We start from the raw sequence: 19,039 nt of genomic DNA on the forward strand, positions 1-19,039 counted from the left end.
TAAAAAATACTAATAGTTAACGAGGGGAAAAAAATACTATTAACCTTATATTTATACATATTTAATTTCACCAGAAGTACAAAGGTCAGGTATCATATAATATCTCTCTTTCTTTACCAATACTAGGGAGGAAAATTTAGTCAGAAATTTTTGAGTTATCAGTGATTAGTTTCTCACATCTAAATTTGTGTTTTGGTTCAATAGTCAAACTTTTCAAAATCTTTGTTTAGCCCTTCATTGACAACTAAAAATTAAAAACTACATAATTGTCACAACTGTTTAATATCAGTTTATAAAAAAATATTTACACCGTACACCGGATATCTTCTATTTTGACTACAGGGTAGGAAAAGAAAATATTTATGCACAAAACAAATAAATGGAATCTATGAAAAAAATTATTGGCTTTGTTAATTGTAAGAATAAGGAGTAACAGTCAGCTCAAGATACGGGACTGTAGCAGTAACAATTTTGACATGTGATATATGTTCACTAATGCCAAAGGTGCCCCATGTCAATGCTCAAACCATGTATGGTGATATTGGGTTTTTTGAGTTGAGGAAACATTATTAATTCAAAATTGATATAAAATCAGGATTAAAAATCAAAATATGCAACTTCCTGTATTTAAAAGATATCTAATAACCATATAAAAATAATAAAGAAAAAATAAAGAAAACCTTCACCTCCATGTTTGAGAGGAAAGTAAAAACTTTTTATTTTATTTTTTATTCCGTTTTATCCTGATGTAAGTTGCTGCAAAAATTAATAAATGAATGAAGTCTCTTTTACATTTGAACAAATTAGGAGTAGGTTTCTCTATTGTGAACTGGTTTAATACACTAATCAAAAGTCAAACCATGTTAGGCCTCTGTGGCAGCAGAAGATTATAAAACTTATCATGTAAGAAGAAATTCTTCCCCTTGCTATCAACAGCCTTTTTCCACCCACACCATCCGCCGCTTGTGATTTTCTTGCGCTCGTCGTTGCCCGTATAGTGGGGATCGAGTATGAGAAACGCACAATCTCCGCTAACTTCATTGTAATCAACTCCTAGAAGGGTATATGCAAGTACTCCACCACCTGCGTAGACACATAAACTAGTAAGAGAAAAAGAATGTGTGTTTTGCGTTGTGTTCTCTTTTATTTCTTAATTTTCTCAATTCTGCGGCCCATCATAGTAAAGAAAAGCTAACTAATAACTCGTCAAGAGGAGGGAAAAAAGAAAAATGCAACTCTGCAACTTATCGCTCACCAATCATGATTGGGGTTCCTTGATTCTCAAAATGCAAGGCCAGCTCCCGACATTTCTCAGGTAGTTCAGCTCCAGATCTTACATTTATGATTTTGCAACTGACCTGTTGTGCATTTTATTGAATGCGTTTAGCAAAATAATTCTTGGAAAATGGAGAAAACACACGCTAAATACATGATTAATACAGTTAATCAGGAAATTCAGCAAACATAGTCTTGTTTATATGCAAGCATCAATATAGTAATCTGCAATGATATATGACAGAAATAAGGGAAGGAAAAAAAACTTGAAAATTAAATAGCATACTTACCCCCAACAGTTTGTCCAAAACAAAACTCAGCTCAATGGCACCTATCCATTCACGTGACCCAACAAAATTAGGATCTTTGTCACCAATATCAACAAGTGATTGCTGTATTTCCCTGGAGATGAAATGTTTTCTAAGATCAAACAACAACTGGGTTTTGTTTGTTTCCTCAAAAATAAATACTGAACACATGGTCCCATTGATTCTTAAACTTTTGAACCTATAAATTTATTATCAAAATAATGGTTTAAACCTGCTATACCCTACAAATAAATGTATAAACAAAATTTACAAATAGCTAAATGTACGAGTCAGAAAATTGTAATTAATAAGGGATAGTGAAATAAACCTATGTGAGGGAACTTCTGTAGATGTATAGTGTTGGAGGCGGAACCATGAAATGATGGTTTGTAAAGAACGATAAGCGCAACCCCAACCCTAGCAAGTGAAAAGTACATGACTTAGCAATTATAATTGCAGGTGCAAATACGTAAAATACTAAGAGCATTTTGTTGACAACAATTTGTGTTTTAACATGCTAAAAATCCTAAGGCAGATTTCTTAAATACTGTAAAATTTAAGGAGGAGACTTCCATTACCGAATCATTAAAACCATCATGCATGTAATGGTAATATTCATAAGAACCTTGAACGAGAGATAAAGTGCCTCCTGAAACTACACAAGGACAACACGATGCAATGAAAATATCTTTTATGACAACAGGGTCAAAACAGAGTACAAAAAGTAAAAATTGTCACCTACCACCACTACTTGGAATTCCAATATGGACATCCTTCAGCAATGTAGAACCTAATACCACCACAAGTAATTGTAAATAATTTTTTTTCAATTGAAAAAATAAAGGATTTTTCAAAGCCTTGTGATGAATGTTTGCCTACTTTAAGAAAATGGTTACCTTTCTTTATTGAGTCACTCTTTACACCATGAGATGTAAAAAAGTTCAGAGCATTAGCAGCTCTTAGGAGGGGACGATCAAGTGGTAAACCCAACCTCAAGTGTAGGGCTTTCCTAACTTCAACTGTAGTGAAAAAAAAATTTACAAAGATTCCTATCAGCACAATATTTTGATTGATGCAATGCCAACCAATGAGCACAGGATTCCAATCTGGAATTTTCTCAATAATAAAGGGAAAAAAAACCCTCCACACACAAATTTTGTTTGACTATCAGTATCTGTTTGGTTTAGCAATATGGAAAGATAAAAGCAGAAACATTTATATCAGTGTATACTGTATAGAGCTGAACTTCAAAACCCTTAAGAAGTACCACTGCTTACCTTGCTTCATTTCTGTCTCCCCATAATTAAGTTCATAGATAACATTTATTGGATGAAGAACCCCCGGAGGATTAAAGTGATAAGAGTGCAGCTGAAAACAACAAAACCTGGTACTCGGTAAAAAATAATGCTCCATATATTTTAAAACTACTTCCACCTTACTTTGTTGCCCACATAATATTAAATACATAACATGCAGTGAAACATGGAAGACAAAAAGCAATTGGTAGTATTAGAAAAATGTGTGTGCTTCCTACAGTTAGAATATCTATCAAATACTTGAATTTGAGGTTGAGAAAAGACTTGCCTACCTGAGGATGCTTATCTAAGAGTTTGGGCAAAATAGTATTTTTCATTGAATTAAACTGATCAATTAACCCTGGGACAATTAACTCTGAAACTGCAAACATAAGGGGAAGATCCTTGGTTGCATAACTGAGCACTTGAAGCTTAAAATCCACAACCAACAGTTTGGTTTCTTCAATAGCTGAAACACACACTAACTTCCATTAAATTGAGTTAACAGCAGTTAATCCACAGTAAAGATTTAATTTCGGTAGTAATCAAAGAAATTGTGACATTGTCTAATAGATACCTGGAACATATTGTGCAGTAGGTGCAGCTACTTTTGGAGTTTTCTCTGAACTGTTAATGAGAATGCTTACTTGGATTTTATCTGCATTCTAAGCAGATAAATCTATAAATGAAAGGTGAAGACCAAATTAATTTCAACTATTATATCAGAAAACATATTAAAAGAAATAAAAGCAATATACAGTCCGAAGGATATTCCAACATTCTTACCTCAGCAGAATACACTGAAGAGCCAGATTTATTGTTCAAACAGAAGTGTGAACATGTTACCAACTTCGCATCAGAATCTTGAGCACCTTCTTTGAAATGTGATATATCTTTACTATCGTCCAACTGTCCACCGCGCAGAATAACTGGTTGAGGTATTTCACCAGAAGTTTGCGTTGTTGTTTCTACAATGTATGCAATCTTTGGGTCCTTTAACTTGGCTATAACACCTTTAGTTGCACGCTGAAATACCTTCTCCGCATCTGGAACATATAATATTGTTCATATTTAATGCATTGCATGACCCTTTATTTCTAAGAAGTGCCTCTTCACAAGATACACCATCAAATGCAACTATGACATTAAAAATAGATGAATGTTAAGAACAGCATAAATCAAAGATGTTACAAAGCAATCTGAGACCTAATTTGAAAAGCAACACTCAATGGCAATCTTAAACCCTGACTCATAACGAGAAGAAGTTAGCTACACAAATCCTTTTGCATTCGTATGATCCATCCAGGGTCAAATCCTTATATCGAGCTGCTAAGGACTTTCTCTTGTCCCTACAAGTCCTAAACCACTCGAAGCTAAACATACATTCCCTGGAATTTCCTATCGCATTCACAATAAAACTTTAAGCAATAAGAGTCTCTTAGAACCTCTAACTAGTTGTATATTTCTTCTTCTTCTTCTAGGAATAGGATAGTTCAAACTCAAAAAGATGATCTCAGGCCGTTATACAGTCGTTACATTTGCATGAAGACAATAACAATATAAAATATATATATGTTATATCATAAACAAACATACTATGCAACTTGAGCTTGGTAAATTTGCAATTGGGAAAGGTGAGATAAGAGTAGCAGGCCCCAAAATTTCGATTAGCAACAATGACAAATAATTGACACAGTAAAAATCCAACATGTGATACCTCTGTTCATCCCAATCGCCCATATAGCAGTAAGCTATGAAATTTGAAGTCCAAATAAGCACCAAGTTCAATAAAATTCTCAAAACTATCATGAACTACTCTAATAGAAAAAACTTCAAAGAAGCTTACCAGAAGAGTTGTGTACAGGATAATAGAGTGGCAACTTAATAGGAAGTTCACAGCTTAGCAAGCAACCTCTCTCCCAAAGATACTTCTCAGGACAATCCTCATAGACCACAGAGTCAACGCGTTCGAGACCCGCGGAATTCGCCGAATTTGAAGCGAAAAAGTGAATTTCCCCAGTGTCTGAATCTGCCACTACTCCCAGAACTTCTTTCTTGTCCACTCCCACGCCATTAAGAAGCTTTCTGAGCCTGCGAGCAGAATCAATAGCCTCGGCGGCATTCGTTTCGATATCGGAATTTTTAGCAATCAAAGCTCCAACGATGTCAAATCCTTTCAGTAGCAAGGTTCGAAGATCATCTGCTCAAAAATATTACTAAATTTACACTCAATTGGAAAAATGGAGATTCCACAACCAAATATGTATTGAGGAACTGAAGGAGATGGTGATACCTGATTCTTGATTGTAATCCGGGGAAGATGAATGATGATCAAAGTGGATGCATTTGACGGTGGAGAATACTGTGAGGGGAGGGAAGAATGGGGATCCGATCAGCCATTGAAGGCCAGGTTGGTTCTTGTAGAGAAGGAGCTTAGGGCATAAAACTCGAACGCTTCTGTGGTCTTCTTGGTTCTCCATTAGAGCTCTGACTACCGTCGAAGAAATCAATAAATTGAGCTCTTTTTTTATTTAGTTACAATTTAATTTCCTAAGAAAAAGAAAAAAAATATCAAACTGCTATTGCTACTAGTGAATTTGAATTTTTTTATAAATATACCGTTTTTATACTAAGTTTTGAGATATATGTGAATTTGAAAATTTAAACAAAACATGGTAACAAGTTAACAATTTATATGATATTGTAATTCCCATATCACTACACCCATTACCTAATTTAAAAAATAAAATAAAAAAAATTGACCCCTAGCTCCCTCAACCCCAACGATGCCCAACCACCCCCAATACCTATGACACTCAACTGTCTCCAGTGTTGCCTTGCTCTGCCCGTCACAGCTTTGCCCTCGTTAGAGGTTGCTACATCATCGTTGTGTTCATCAATTATCCATGGCAAACAATATTTTTGACTCATTGGGTTCATCAATTATCTATCACAAACAATATTTTTTACTATGGTTGTTGTCCTTTTTTATGAGTTTATTTAGTTTAATGAGTTTTAAGTGTACTTATTAGATTTTGATTTAGGTCCTTTTTTTTACAAATGATTTGGACCTTCTTTGTACAAATGTTTCCAAAATTAAAGTTATGCAAGTGCACAAAGTCTTGGTAAGATCAAGTATAGTCCCACGAAGACGGATTTATTAATTACTAATTAATTAATTCTTGATTTTTATTTGGCTAATGAAAATTGGATTTGTAAAATTTAAAATCAAGAAAGCATAAATAAATATAAAGTGCACAAATAAATTAACAACAAGAACACAAGAATGAAATTCACGAACGAGAACAATCAGGAATTCTAATCTTCTCTACTATCTATGCTATTATTCTTTAATACAATTACCCCTTAAATTCTTCTCACTAAAATGATAGGAATACAAAAGTATTAACTATTCGGATTAAGAAATAGAAAACTCGACCTAATGTGAATTCCCTATATTTCTATGGTCAATTCAAACTAGGGTTGTGCAAAAAATCCAAAATACCAAATAAACCGCTCAAACCGACTGCCTAAACACCGAAAAAACTGAAACAGACGGAACTAAAAACCGCTGAAACTGCCTTGGCGAAAACAGACATTAAATCGGTCGGTTTATAAGTTGGTCGCAAACCGACCGTACAAACCGAAACCGACCGAATATGCTTCGGTTCCAAATTTGTGGATATAACAATGTAACCATGTGTATAGGTTTTTAAATCATAAAGTTAAAATCTTTAAGTTAACAAATTAAATGAATCAATTTCATATTAAAAAAAAAAGCTAGGATTCTAATAATCTACATTTTTTTAACTTAAATTTCCTTAAAAAAAAAAAAATCAAGTTCAGTTTTGGCAGTTTTAACCGACCGAACCGCGGTCTAAATTGGTCGATTTTTTGTGTGTTATAAATAGGTCAATCGGTTTTTGAATCGCCCCAATCCGAACCGAAAATCGAAATCTGGATTTTAGAATAGAAAAAACCCGCTCAAACCGACCAATGCTCAACCCTAATTCAAACAATAGGAAGCAATAAGTATAGCCCTAAATCACATAGACCAATTTGATACCCTCGTTCTAAATTGAATCTGCGTCTACTCAATGTTAGCATATTCAAATCTCACTTTTCCGATTTTGATTCAAATTCATAAATCGTATGTAAAATGTGTGCAATCAATCACACATACAATAAACACAAATTGATTAAATTTTAGATGAATAAGAAATTGACAGATGCATTAAATCATAATAGAGTTTCAAGAGAGTCAATTAGAACCTTAATAATGAAATTAGTTCATAATCATTCTAAAAACATCAAAAGCACTTGAGCTAAACATAAGAATGAAAGGAAATAGAAAAAAAAAAAAAAAAAACTCTTTAGAACGAATTGAGATGCTCTCTGAGGTGTTCTCCACTTCTGATTTTTGTCCCTTGTCTTCTCTCTCTTTCTCTCCTCTCAAAATTAGGTTTAAAACCTAATTTTTTCTTCAGAAGCAATGCGGGCTGCGGCCCAACATTTCAAGCGCCGCAGCCCGTGTCAATTTAGGCTTCACGTGGACATTAGGCGCGCCGCAGCCCAACTTCTTCAGTGCCGCAGCCTGTGTAAATTTTTTGGGCAGACAAAGCCTTTAGCGTTGCGGCCCTCTATTCCTGCGCCATGGCCCGTGTCAAACTATGAAAAACAGGCTTCCTGCCTTGGACCTGGTCGCAGCTCAACATCGTAGCGCCGCGACCCTCAACAACTTCTTCAATTTTTGTGCTTTTGGTCTCGAAATTTCACCGAAGCCATAAAATTTCTTGAGGATTCATCTTTTCACGGAATCAACACCAAAAAGCCAATTTTTCATCATTTTTCTATCAATTTGCTCTAATTGTTCTTTTCCTTTATTTATAAGCTAAAACCTAAAAACAAGCAAAAAACAAAGCATAATATTGCACTAAACAACTAAAAAGATTAATAAAAACTACATAAAACACAACACAAAACTAGACTCAACAACAACCCCAAGGGGCTAGGAACTAAAGTAACACTATTTTAGACAAACTAGTTTGATACTGTTACTCGAGTTTTTTTTTTCCAAAACCTCACAAATAAGGCATTCTCGAGGGCACATGACCGTATCAAGACACATGTCACACTCCGAATAAATGATTTAAGCTTCAATGAGTGGACCATCACACAACTTTAAATCCCCAAGTAAACAACTAACGTTACTCACGACCCAGTCAAAATGAAGCTTGATTAGCTCCTCGAGTTATCCATTTAAGTGACAAAACCCTGAATTCCTTAAGGAGATAAGTTATTCGAGTCTCGATAAGGCTTACTGAAGAAGCTATGAGCAGAAAGATAAAAACAAAAATGATGCATGGACCACGACCTGACCATAATTTGGAATGTCAGCTACGTACATCAAGCAATTTGGAATGTTGGGAGACATAATCTGTAACGCTCTGGGTCGCCAAAACCATTACACTGTGCATTTATAAAGGTACAAGACTTGTTAATCAAGTTTTTTAGTTGAAAACATGTCACTAACTATCAATGAACTAGGGTTAAAAGGTTTTGGTCACAAAATATACATTTCATTTAAATAAACGTTTTATACATGGGATCCCAAAAGTAATTGAGTTTAAAGGAAAGTTTACAAAAATTTTGGATATATACAACCACTGGGCGCTCTAAGGGCAAAACAAACATTTAAAGTTCTCCTGTTCCTGTCCATCCCTCGACTGTGGCAGCCGAGCAGCTGACTATGTCTTTTCCGCCTCTAGAGCTCTCCAAATTAGGGATGATTGAGCTTACCCTTGCCTTCACCTGTACCACGTAGCACCTGTGAGCCAAGGCCCAGCAAGAAAGCCATATTATCACAGCATGATGAATGACAATAACCAAATAACCTATAAAACATAACCCTCAATCATACATAGCATTCACATAGTCAGACATTCGGTATACTCAAACTCATCAAATCAACATTAACAGCTAAGTCATATAATAATCAGGGTCGACGCCCTTAGGCTGTACCCTCTGTTGACCCCACTGACTCCGGTCTGCTTAAACCAAGCTTAGTGAATATTAAGCTGTCCTCAGCTACTAGTGGGCTGAGTCGCGCCCTGTGTGCCAACATTAACTCCAGCAATCTTAGGCCGTTTGTTTTATATTCACATGGCTAATACCATCATACAATAATGCATACAGGTATAGGGAACCCTTAGTCCCATCATAACTCACAACTGGGTGCTGTTTTCTTAACTTTAACTTCGAACACTTTGATTACGAGAAATGACCCTTGAGCACGATCCTTTTCCCGAGCCCTAGCATACACCTAGTGATTAGTGCTCAAAAATGCAAATTTATTGGTTTTAAAGTGTAAAATAAATTAAGTTTTAATTAATATTTTCATGAATTTATTGTAATATATTTTATAATTGAAAATATTAATTTTAAATTTAATTTGTGTTTAATTTTCAAGAAATAAATTGCATTTGGACATTAATAAAAAAAAAGAATAAAGAAATAGTTAAAACTAAAAAAGAAAATGAAGGAAATGACATTTTTGAAAGAATTTGGCCCAAACCGAAGCTCCAAGCCCAAGCCCAGGCCCAACTCTTCCTTCCTCTTCCCCCAGCTGCCAGGTGTCATGCTCCCTTCGCGCCACGTGTCTAGACTCCTTGCTCCTCCTTGCGCCACCTGTCCAGGCCATCCTCGAATCCCCTTCAGCGTCCAAGCATTTCCACGCCAATTAGCTCATTGCAGCATCAAGCCTCCAACTGCCCGAAGCACCTCCAAGGCCCAGTTCGCCCAAAGCCAAGTCTCCCTTCAGCAAGCCCAGCGGCCCAACCAGCCATTTTCCTTCAACCCAGCCACCCACGTGGCCATTTTCATTGGTTGGAAATGGGTCAAAACCCACTTCTGCCACCAGCCACCTTCAACCCATATTTTGTGGGTATTGGGTCTTGCAAAATTGGCATTTTGAGCTTTAAAGTTCATCTTTTTTGGTGCTTTAGAAAAATGGCATATTGACCACACACCAAAATAGCTAAGGTAATATTAATAATAAGATTTGATTTTTCAAAATCATATTTTATTATTAATATTTCAGATTTATTTTGTAAACCCCATTTTGTTGTTTAATTTCTTTTTAGTCATTTTCTCTTTCTATAAATAGGGACTTTTTCTTCACAATTGGTATGTAATTTTTAGAGTAAAGAAACTATAGCAAAATTTCTACTCACTTTCTTCTCATATTTTCTTCTTAGAATTTTGTGAGAATCATGAGCATAATGGCCTAATCTTCCTAGGAAGGTTAGGGATGATTCCATATGCTAGTGATGTTCTTTTGCTACTTTGATTTACTATGTTCTTAATGTAAAATATTTGAGTTATTTATGTTCTTTCATCTCCATCTCTATTTTGTTATCTTTATTTACTTATGCTAATAGTATATAGGATTAGTCATGCTCTTTCTATGTGCTTCTAATTAGTAAAAGTAATATTGATACATAATTTTATGTCTAATCTTTTATTGCATTATTGCCCTTGGGTATTTTGTCATTTTTAGATTTTTTATAAGATTAACATTGTGCTTTTAAAGTAAAGAACTTTATAACTCAAATAGACTTTTGTTAGAAAAAATATGGACTTTAATGTTTGATTTTCTAAGTAAATGTTGGGATGTGAACTATTTACTTGTGTATTTTTGTAAATCAAGTAACCAAGTAATTAAGCAAGCATATGGATGATTCTTGAACCCTTTCCATTTCTCAAACTCTTGATTACATCTTACCTTTATTTCACCTATCTCATTTTATCATTTCATCAAAAAGACAACATCAAAATCTCAAATCTCTTTTCATTTCCATCTTTTTATTTATTTATTGTTACTAATTTTTGTGTTATTTTCTACTAATCTTTTAAGTTTAGGTTACCTCCTTGTGGATCGACCGCCCGATTATAATTCAACCGCTTAGTGGTTGTCACGATTTGGGCGTGAAACAAATTTTGGCGTCGTTGCCGGGGAGGTAGTTTTCAAAGGTTTAGTGAAACTTTTACAAAAATATTAGTAACTTTATTTGTGGTTTTGTTGGAATAAATATTGTTAGTCTAGTTTTTTTTATTTACTAATTTTTAGTTAATTAGATTATTATTATAACAAAAATAAAACTAAAAAAAATAAATCTTCATAAACAAATTCTTTTTTATTCATATATATATTTTTTCTTTCTTTTTTATTCTTTTCTTTGTCGGTAACAAAATATATATATATATACATATCTATAAAATAAAAGTAAATAAAAAAAACCCAAAAAAATATATATTTATTTTTATTTCTTTTTTACATTTTCCTCTCTTTTGGTTTAAAAAAACGATATATATTTATATAATTATCTTTTTTTCTTTTTAGCTAATTCTTACTCAATTTTTCTTTCTTAATTTCAATTCTATTTTTTTTTAGTTTAATACATATTTGAAAAAAAAGGATTAAGCTTGCTATTCTATCTTCACTTTAATTCTCTTTTCTTTATTTTATTTTTGTGTTGTTTATTTTGTTGCTTAGTTTAGGCTTTTATTTTCTTTGCCTTAGTTTTCCTTAGAATTTAGGTTTTCCAAAACAAAAAAAACAACATAAAATTATTCATAAAATTTCAATCATAAAACGTTTAGTATTATGAATAATTGTGTAATATTACAAATGGTAGAAACCGATATTGTTCTGTCTAGAAAGATTGGTTGTTAAATAAGGTTTGTGATAGTGTTACCCTCCACACTTACCTGGGAACCTCGGGGAGTTCTGTCTAGGCAAGTGTGGGTCTAAAGCGATACCTTGGCAACCTTCCTAATCGGCCTGGGAGCATTTCGAGCATCTACCTTTGCACTATTACATTGTTGAACTTATTACTATAAGAAAACCAAGCTTGTTTTGTCAAAATAAGAAATTTCACTTTGCTTGTGATCCACCATACTTACTCAGTAACCTCGGGGAGTTCTAGTAAGGCGTTGGAGATCACCCGAAAATCTCCAAATCTACCTGGGCACAAGTTTAACAAAATAAAAAAATAAATAAAATAAAGACATAAAATAAATTAATTCTGATTTCTGAGAGTGGATAAATCATCACGAAACTTTTAGTGACACTTATTCCAATTCATCCACCACTCCTTCTGTAACTCCTTCCACCAATCCTGCTTCTCCACAAACTTTCGCTGATAATAATCCATTCGCAATGGCTGGCAATAATGAAATCCAACCAAGAACTCTCAATGACTACCTCCATCCTACTCGCACTTCCACGCCTTCATGCATTATCTTCCCTCCTAATATGCCCGCATTAGACTTTAAACCTGGCATGATTCAACTCTTGCCCACATTTCATGGAATGGAAAATGAAAGCCCATACGTGCATATCAGAGAATTCGAGGAGGTAGTAGCCACATTCTATAACCGAGCCAAAAATGCCGATGTTGTGCGACTGAACCTTTCTCCTTGAAGGACAAAGCCAAAAGCTGGTTATACTTTTTGAGATCTAGGTCTATTGGAACATGGGAGAGATGACTAAATCCTTCTTTTTGAAACACTTCCCTAGCCATAAGACCAACAGCTAAAACGACAGATTTCCAAATTCTCCCAAAAGGACAATGAAACGTTCTATCAAGTCTGGGAAATATTCAAAGATCTATTAAATCAATGCCCGCACCATGGCTATGAGAACTGACATTTGGTCAGTTACTTCTATGAAGGCCTCACGAGTCGTGAGCGCTAGTTTGTAGAAATGCTATGCAATGGTGAATTCCTCGAAAAAGAGTCAGACGATGCTCTTGAATATCTCAAAGAAATCGCGAAAAAGTCTCACACCTGGACTGGTCCAAGTGCTTCTGACAGCACCAACTGACACAAACCATCTGGGATCTATCAACTTCGAGAAGATGATAGTGTTAAGACCCAACTCGAAGCTTTGAAAAAGCAGTTTGAGGTCTTAATGACGAAAAATGGCCAAAATTCGCACATGATCGCTCAAGCGGAACCACAAGAACCATGATTTGTTTGTGGAGGGACAGAGCACTTAGTAAATGACTGCTTAGCTTTGAATGAAATGAGGGGGGTTTATGAGGAGCAATGCAATGCCTTAGGGGCATATAACAAGCCGTTCTCCCATACGTACAACCCTGGTTGGAGAAACCATCCAAATTTCAGTTGGAGAGATTCTAGCCAAGCTCAATCGTCTGGAGGGCAATGGAGAAATGAGCAACAAGTTCAACCATCAAAGGCATATTCTGCACCTCAATACAATGCTCATCCACAATGAAATTCTCTCGAGAATACTCTTCATGCATTCATCGAGGAACAATCCAAACTTAATCGCCAAATGATGGAAGAAATCAAGGAAATGAAATGTCAATTCTCAAAATTGACTGAATCCTTGGCCATTCTGGAAAAATGCAAACTTTCTTCCCAACTGAAATTCAATGTGCAAGGCTAACACATGGCCCAATCTTCAAATTCTAATGATCAAAATGTCAAGGAAGTGAATGCCTTCACGACAAGAAGCGTTAAAACTTTGCAAGACCCACCCATAAAATCCAACACTCCCAGTATTCCAAAAGTTACTCCAAAAAATCCACCACTCAATGCCTCTCCAAAAGTACCATTTCCCCAGGCTTTGAAACCTGTTGGGAAACTTCTTGATAACCGAGCTGAACTCCTTGAGCACTTGACACAAGTGAAAATTATTCTTCCATTGCTTCACATCATAAAACAAGTGGCCGCTTATGCCAAAATCATCAAGGATCTATGCACTGCAAAAAGGAAGCATCACGTCAAGAAGGCTGCTTTCTTGACTAAGCAAGTGAGTGCGGTGATTGAACAAAAGGCACCGCCGAAATACAAAGATATCGGTTGTCCCACCATTTCTTGACAAATTGGGACCCATGAAGTCAGCCAAGCCTTACTTGATCTTGGCGCGAGTGTAAATATCATGCCTTACTCTGTATACTCGCAACTCGGTCTTGGAGAAATGAAGCCAACATCTGTTGTGCTACAGCTTGCTGATTGTTCCACCAAAAAGCCTAGGGGTATTGTTGAGGATGTATTGGTTCAAATTGAAAAATTCTATTACCCCGTGGATTTTCTTATTCTTGATACCCAATCTGTGGTGAATGTTAGGACTAGTTTTGGTATGTTTTTATGGCGTGTTTTAAGAGGCAATTTTAATCTTTTATTTGGTTTTGTGCGATATTATGCCGGTGTTTATTGTGTTTTCAGGATTAAGTGTGGTTATGAAGGAAATAGTTTGAAATTGGAGGAAAAGCGCTTAATTCTTGAAGAAACGGTGTTAAACGGGCTAAGGAATGGAAGCTAGGTGAAACCGGAGGTTAAATTGAAGATTTGGCGAAAAAATGGAATTAGAGCCGCAGCTTTATGGTGTAGACTCGCGGCCCTAAGAGTTACAGAGAAGGCAAATAAGTTGTCAGCATTTGAGCCGGGGCTCTATCAAGTGGAGCCGCGACACTACAAGGAGTCAGAGAGGAAGCTCAGATCGCGAATTGCACTAGAGCCGCGGCTCTAATCAACAGCGCCGCAGCGCCAGTCCGTACGGAACCCGAAGTTAGGGCATTTTTCAAGGGCAATTTTGTCTTTTTGCACATAATTAATTAGGGATTATAAAAGCTTTCTTAATGACATTTTGAAGGGGGATTAACCTAGGAGACGGCTAAAGGCACATTGTAGATGATTGCAAGCGGAATCGAAGAATTCATCACAGTTTTCTTCTTTTCTACTTTGAATTTTTGTATTTTGGATGCTTTTTATTTCGTCTATGGTTATTATGGATTTGTTAATGAACTAAACTAGTTTTCTAGGGTGTTAATGGATTCTCCTGAACCTTTATTTTAAATTAATGCAAGTTTTATGATTTCAATTTTATCTTGTGATTTATTCAATTCGAACCTAATGCTTGTGAATGTTTGATCACCATTAACATGAAATATATGATTTTAATTCGAAATCTGAGAAATGAGAATTGAATATGCTATAATTGAATAAACATAGATTTCATATTAGGACGAGATTACCTATGTGGTTTGTGTAGTTTTAGGGTTGTTAATCTTAATGGCTATCTTATGTTTATTTATCACAGAGATGTAGAAAATTTTCATAAGATTGAGACTTATATATCCTAGTACGAATATAAGTAATTATTGTTGACCTGCTATCACAAGAGAGAAATTGAATAGTAAGATTTGTGTTAATGAGAATTAAAGAGGATGGTTGATGAAATTGATTGCCCTAGATTTTAATCCATTGAATTTTCTTAACGTTATTTATTTTCAGTTAATTTTAGAATTTTGTTTTGAAATTTTAGTTAATTCTTGAGACTTATTTATCGTAAGCCAAATAGAAATAGGAACTAAGTTTTGGTACTTAGTATACAGTCCTCGTGGGAACGATCTTACTTACTTATTATTACTTGTTACGATTACGTGCACTTGCGTATCGATTTCACACAACAAGTTTTTGGCGCCGTTGCCGGGGACTGTTTTTACTAATATCAAGAAATTAATTCTTGTTCTAATTTGGTTTCTTTTCTTTTATACCGTTCTCATTCTAGTTTTCTTTTGCAATCTGTGATTTCAGGTATTCATATAGTTTATGCGACGACAGGGGTCTGAGTCAAGGGTGCCTGTTGATCCGGAAATTGAGAAAACCTGTAGAAGAAATCGGAAACAGAAAAGGGTAGAAAGAATGGCTCAAAACAGAGGTAACGGAGGGGTTGACAACATTGCCCATGACAACGCTGAGAATATTAATGCTGGGATAGCAGCGGGTAATGTTGGAGGAATAGGAGTTGCACCAGTTCAGCAACCAATGCAAAGAAGTTTGAGGGACTATGTGCTACCTACTGTAACGGGGGCACAGTCATGCATTAGACCTCCAATGGTTGAGGCTAATAATTTTGAAATTAAGCCTGCTATTTTGCAAATGGTACAATCATCAGTTCAGTTTGGGGGATTGCCAACAGAAGACCCAAACTTACATCTGGCTAATTTCTTGGAGCTCTGCGCCACATTCAAGATGAACGGAGTGACAAACGATGCAGTGAGGTTGAGACTATTCCCGTTTTCATTGAGGGACCGAGCAAAGAGTTGGTTTATTTCTCTGGAAGCGAATTCTATCACAACATGGGAGGACCTAACTCAGAAATTTTTAGCAAAATTTTTCCCACCATCGTTGTCTGCAAGGTATAGAGGTGAAATCAACAATTTTCACCAAAAAGATGGTGAATCGTTGTATGATGCGTGGGAGAGGTTTAAGGAGCTGTTGAGAAAATGTCCCCATCATGGAATCGAAAAATGGATGTTAGTCCATATTTTTTACAATGGTTTGTGTGGTACTACTCGCACAATCATAGATGCAGCGTCTGGAGGAGCGTTCATGAGTAAGAGCGCTAATGAAGCTTATGATCTGTTGGAAGAAATGGCCATGAATAACTATCAATGGCCATCAGAAAGAGAAACCACTAAGAAGGTGGCTGGAGTGCATGAATTAGATGTCATTTCAATGTTGTCCGCTCAAGTGGCAACATTAACTAAACAGTTACAACATAACAACATTCATGCTCAGGCTCCCGTGATGCAGATGCAGATGCAGATTATATGTGAGTTATGTGGGGGGCCTCATTTATTTGAACAATGTACAAATAGGGATTTTAACAATATTCCTATGGAGCAAGTGCAAGCAATAGGGAACTTCCCAAGGCCCTCCAACAACCCATATTCCATGAGTTACAATCCAGGGTGGCGGAATCACCCAAATTTTTCGTGGACAAATGGGAAGGGCAGTCAGCAACAATTTCAACGGAATCAACCACAGTATCCTCGACCTCCTCCTGGGTTTTATCAGCAGCAACCAGTAAGATCTGCACAGCAACAGATGCAAGCAAAGAAAGACAGTCAGGCTAATGTGTTAACTCAATTCATGACAGAAACGAGATCATTAATTCGGAGCTTGGAAACTCAGATCGGACAGTTAGCCACGCTTATGGCAAACCGAGCTCAAGGGAACTTGCCAAGCACTACTGAGGTGAATCCAAAGGGGAATCCTAACAAACAGTGCTAGGCGATTACTTTGAGGAGTGGAACAGTATATGAGGGAACAAGTGTGGAAAAGAGAGTCGAGCAGAAGCAAGATCAACAGGCACCCAATGTTGAGGACAAGAAGACTTGCGAAGAGAAGATTAAAGAGAATCTGCCAGCAAGAGAAGTGGTACCTCCGGTGTCTATAAATCATCACAGAAGAATTCCATATCCACAGAGACTCCAAAAGAACCGTCTTGACAAGCAGTTTGCAAAGTTCTTAGAGGTATTCAAGAGGCTGCATATCAACATACCCTTTGCAGGAGCATTAGAACAGATGCCCAGTTACGTTAAATTTATGAAAGATATTTTATCAAAGAAGAGAAAGATGGAGGATTACGAAACTGTGGCATTGACCGAAGAATGCAGTGCTATTTTGCAAAGGAAGCTTCCACAAAAGTTGAGAGATCCTGGAAGTTTTACAATCCCATGCACAATTGGTAACTTTGAATGTAAACATGCATTATGTGATTTGGGAGCCAGCATAAATCTCATGCCTCTATCAGTATTCAAAAGACTTGGTTTGGGTGAGGCAAAGCCAACAACTGTTACACTACAGTTGGCAGATCGATCACTAGCTCATCCGAGGGGGATTATTGAAGATGTGCTAGTGAAGGTCGACAAATTCATTTTCCCTGCAGATTTTATTGTGCTGGACATGGAGGAGGATGCAAATGTCCCAATTATTCTTGGGCGACCATTCCTAGCAACAGGACAAGCTCTCATAGATGTGCAAAAGGGAGAGTTGAAACTCAGAGTTGAGGGGGACGAGGTGGTATTTAGTGTCTTCAAGGCAATGACGTATCCGATGGCCAGTGACAGTTGCTACAGTGTGGATGTGATAGATAAAGCAGTTTTGGAAAGAAGGGTCAGTAGTGATGCTTTAGAGGCAGTTTTGACTAGTGGGGAGGAAGATGAAGAAGATGACGAGATGAAAGAATATGTAAAGTGGATTAACTCTTACCACCCGTATTTGAAGAAATTTGAAGAGTTGGTAGAAGCCACCGATCGACCATTAACATCCATTCAGCAGCCACCGAAATTGGAATTAAAGGCTCTTCCTGAGCATTTGTGTTATGCGTACTTAGGGGAAAATGAGACCTTGCCAGTAATTGTTTCAGCTGACCTCTCAAAAACTGAATTGGAGAAATTGTGGAGGGTTTTACGGGATCATAATGTAACGCCCTGGCTACCCCAGAACAGTTACGGTGAACGGTGGACCGGAAATTTGACTCGTTACCTGAGTCCTTTGGTAAAAAACGTGCTCTAAGTGTAGTTAACAGGTTAAGGTATAAAACCAATAAAAAGGAAATGGAGATTTTATTACAAACTGCTTTGCAGAGCTAAACAAAACATTTACAAGTGGTTCTCAGTACAAAATGGTCACTACTGTTTTAAATTTACAATCCCGCCGACCTAAGCGGCAAAAATAGGGTAAACCCCCTAGTTCCTCTGAGAACTCCTTGGCCGTGGTGGTCAAGCGGCCGCATATGTACACAACACCACATCAGCTCTCCACTCAAGGCTAGGTGAGCTTTTCTTTCCCTTTACCTGCACCACATAGCACCCATGAGCCAAAGCCCAGCAAGAAAACATAATACTTCTCATAAACGTTATCAAATGATTATCATTATAATCATACTGAACATAAAGCTTTCAACAAGCAAATGAACATCACATGATTTTAGCGGGAGAGCGGCTGCTAAGTAAGCCACCAACCTCCAAGCTCTGTTTGTTCATCGACCCTCAGGGTCGGTCAGGCATTAATGCTCTTTGAGCCATTCAATGCTAATGGTCGATTAGATCTAACCTCCGTTGGCTTGCGTGAACCACGTTAAGTCCATCCTTGACTAATAAGTCAGTGCTAAGTGACCAGTGTCCAGTATCACCGCCAAACTTGACTAATAAGTCACAGCTTCACAGCTGACACTAACACCTTTGCCACTGACAAGTCAGTGCAACGTGACCAGGGGCCCAGTACCACTGCCGAACTTGACTAATCAGTCACAGCTTCACAGCTGATGCTAGCCCCTTT

General features: G+C 36.6%; 1 protein-coding gene and 2 non-coding genes across 3 annotated transcripts; all 3 read right to left on the minus strand.

Moving 5' to 3' along the window:
* Positions 1-675: 675 nt before the first annotated feature.
* On the minus strand, positions 676-5,456 carry LOC133830160 (probable Ufm1-specific protease). Its single transcript, XM_062260085.1, has 13 exons — positions 5,172-5,456; positions 4,725-5,078; positions 3,665-3,924; positions 3,456-3,543; positions 3,172-3,347; positions 2,861-2,951; positions 2,480-2,602; positions 2,326-2,373; positions 2,162-2,238; positions 1,912-2,000; positions 1,566-1,677; positions 1,256-1,358; positions 676-1,083 (listed from the first exon to the last, which is right to left on the minus strand). Exons 1-13 carry the CDS (start codon positions 5,356-5,358, stop codon positions 854-856), a joined length of 1,938 nt encoding a protein of 645 aa, XP_062116069.1. The 5' UTR covers positions 5,359-5,456; the 3' UTR covers positions 676-853.
* Positions 5,457-12,470: 7,014 nt separating this feature from the next.
* On the minus strand, positions 12,471-12,577 carry LOC133833568 (small nucleolar RNA R71). Its single transcript, XR_009892942.1, has one exon. It is a non-coding gene; the product is annotated as a small nucleolar RNA R71 (small nucleolar RNA).
* A 3,531-nt stretch (positions 12,578-16,108) lies between these two features.
* Positions 16,109-16,215, minus strand: LOC133833513 (small nucleolar RNA R71). The gene has a single exon (XR_009892890.1). It is a non-coding gene; the product is annotated as a small nucleolar RNA R71 (small nucleolar RNA).
* Positions 16,216-19,039: the final 2,824 nt, after the last annotated feature.

This window comes from Humulus lupulus, chromosome 4 (genome assembly GCF_963169125.1).
Source record: "Humulus lupulus chromosome 4, drHumLupu1.1, whole genome shotgun sequence".
Lineage (NCBI taxonomy): Eukaryota > Viridiplantae > Streptophyta > Magnoliopsida > Rosales > Cannabaceae > Humulus > Humulus lupulus.

Coding starts and splice junctions, on each gene's coding strand:
- LOC133830160 (XM_062260085.1), bottom strand. CDS start 5,358: ATGGAGAACCAAGAAGACCACAGAAGCGTTCGAGTTTTATGCCCTAAG. Junction 3,348..3,455: donor TACTGCACAATATGTTCCAG/GTATCTATTAGA, acceptor TGTGTGTTTCAG/CTATTGAAGAAACCAAACTG. Junction 1,359..1,565: donor TTTTGGACAAACTGTTGGGG/GTAAGTATGCTA, acceptor AATGCACAACAG/GTCAGTTGCAAAATCATAAA.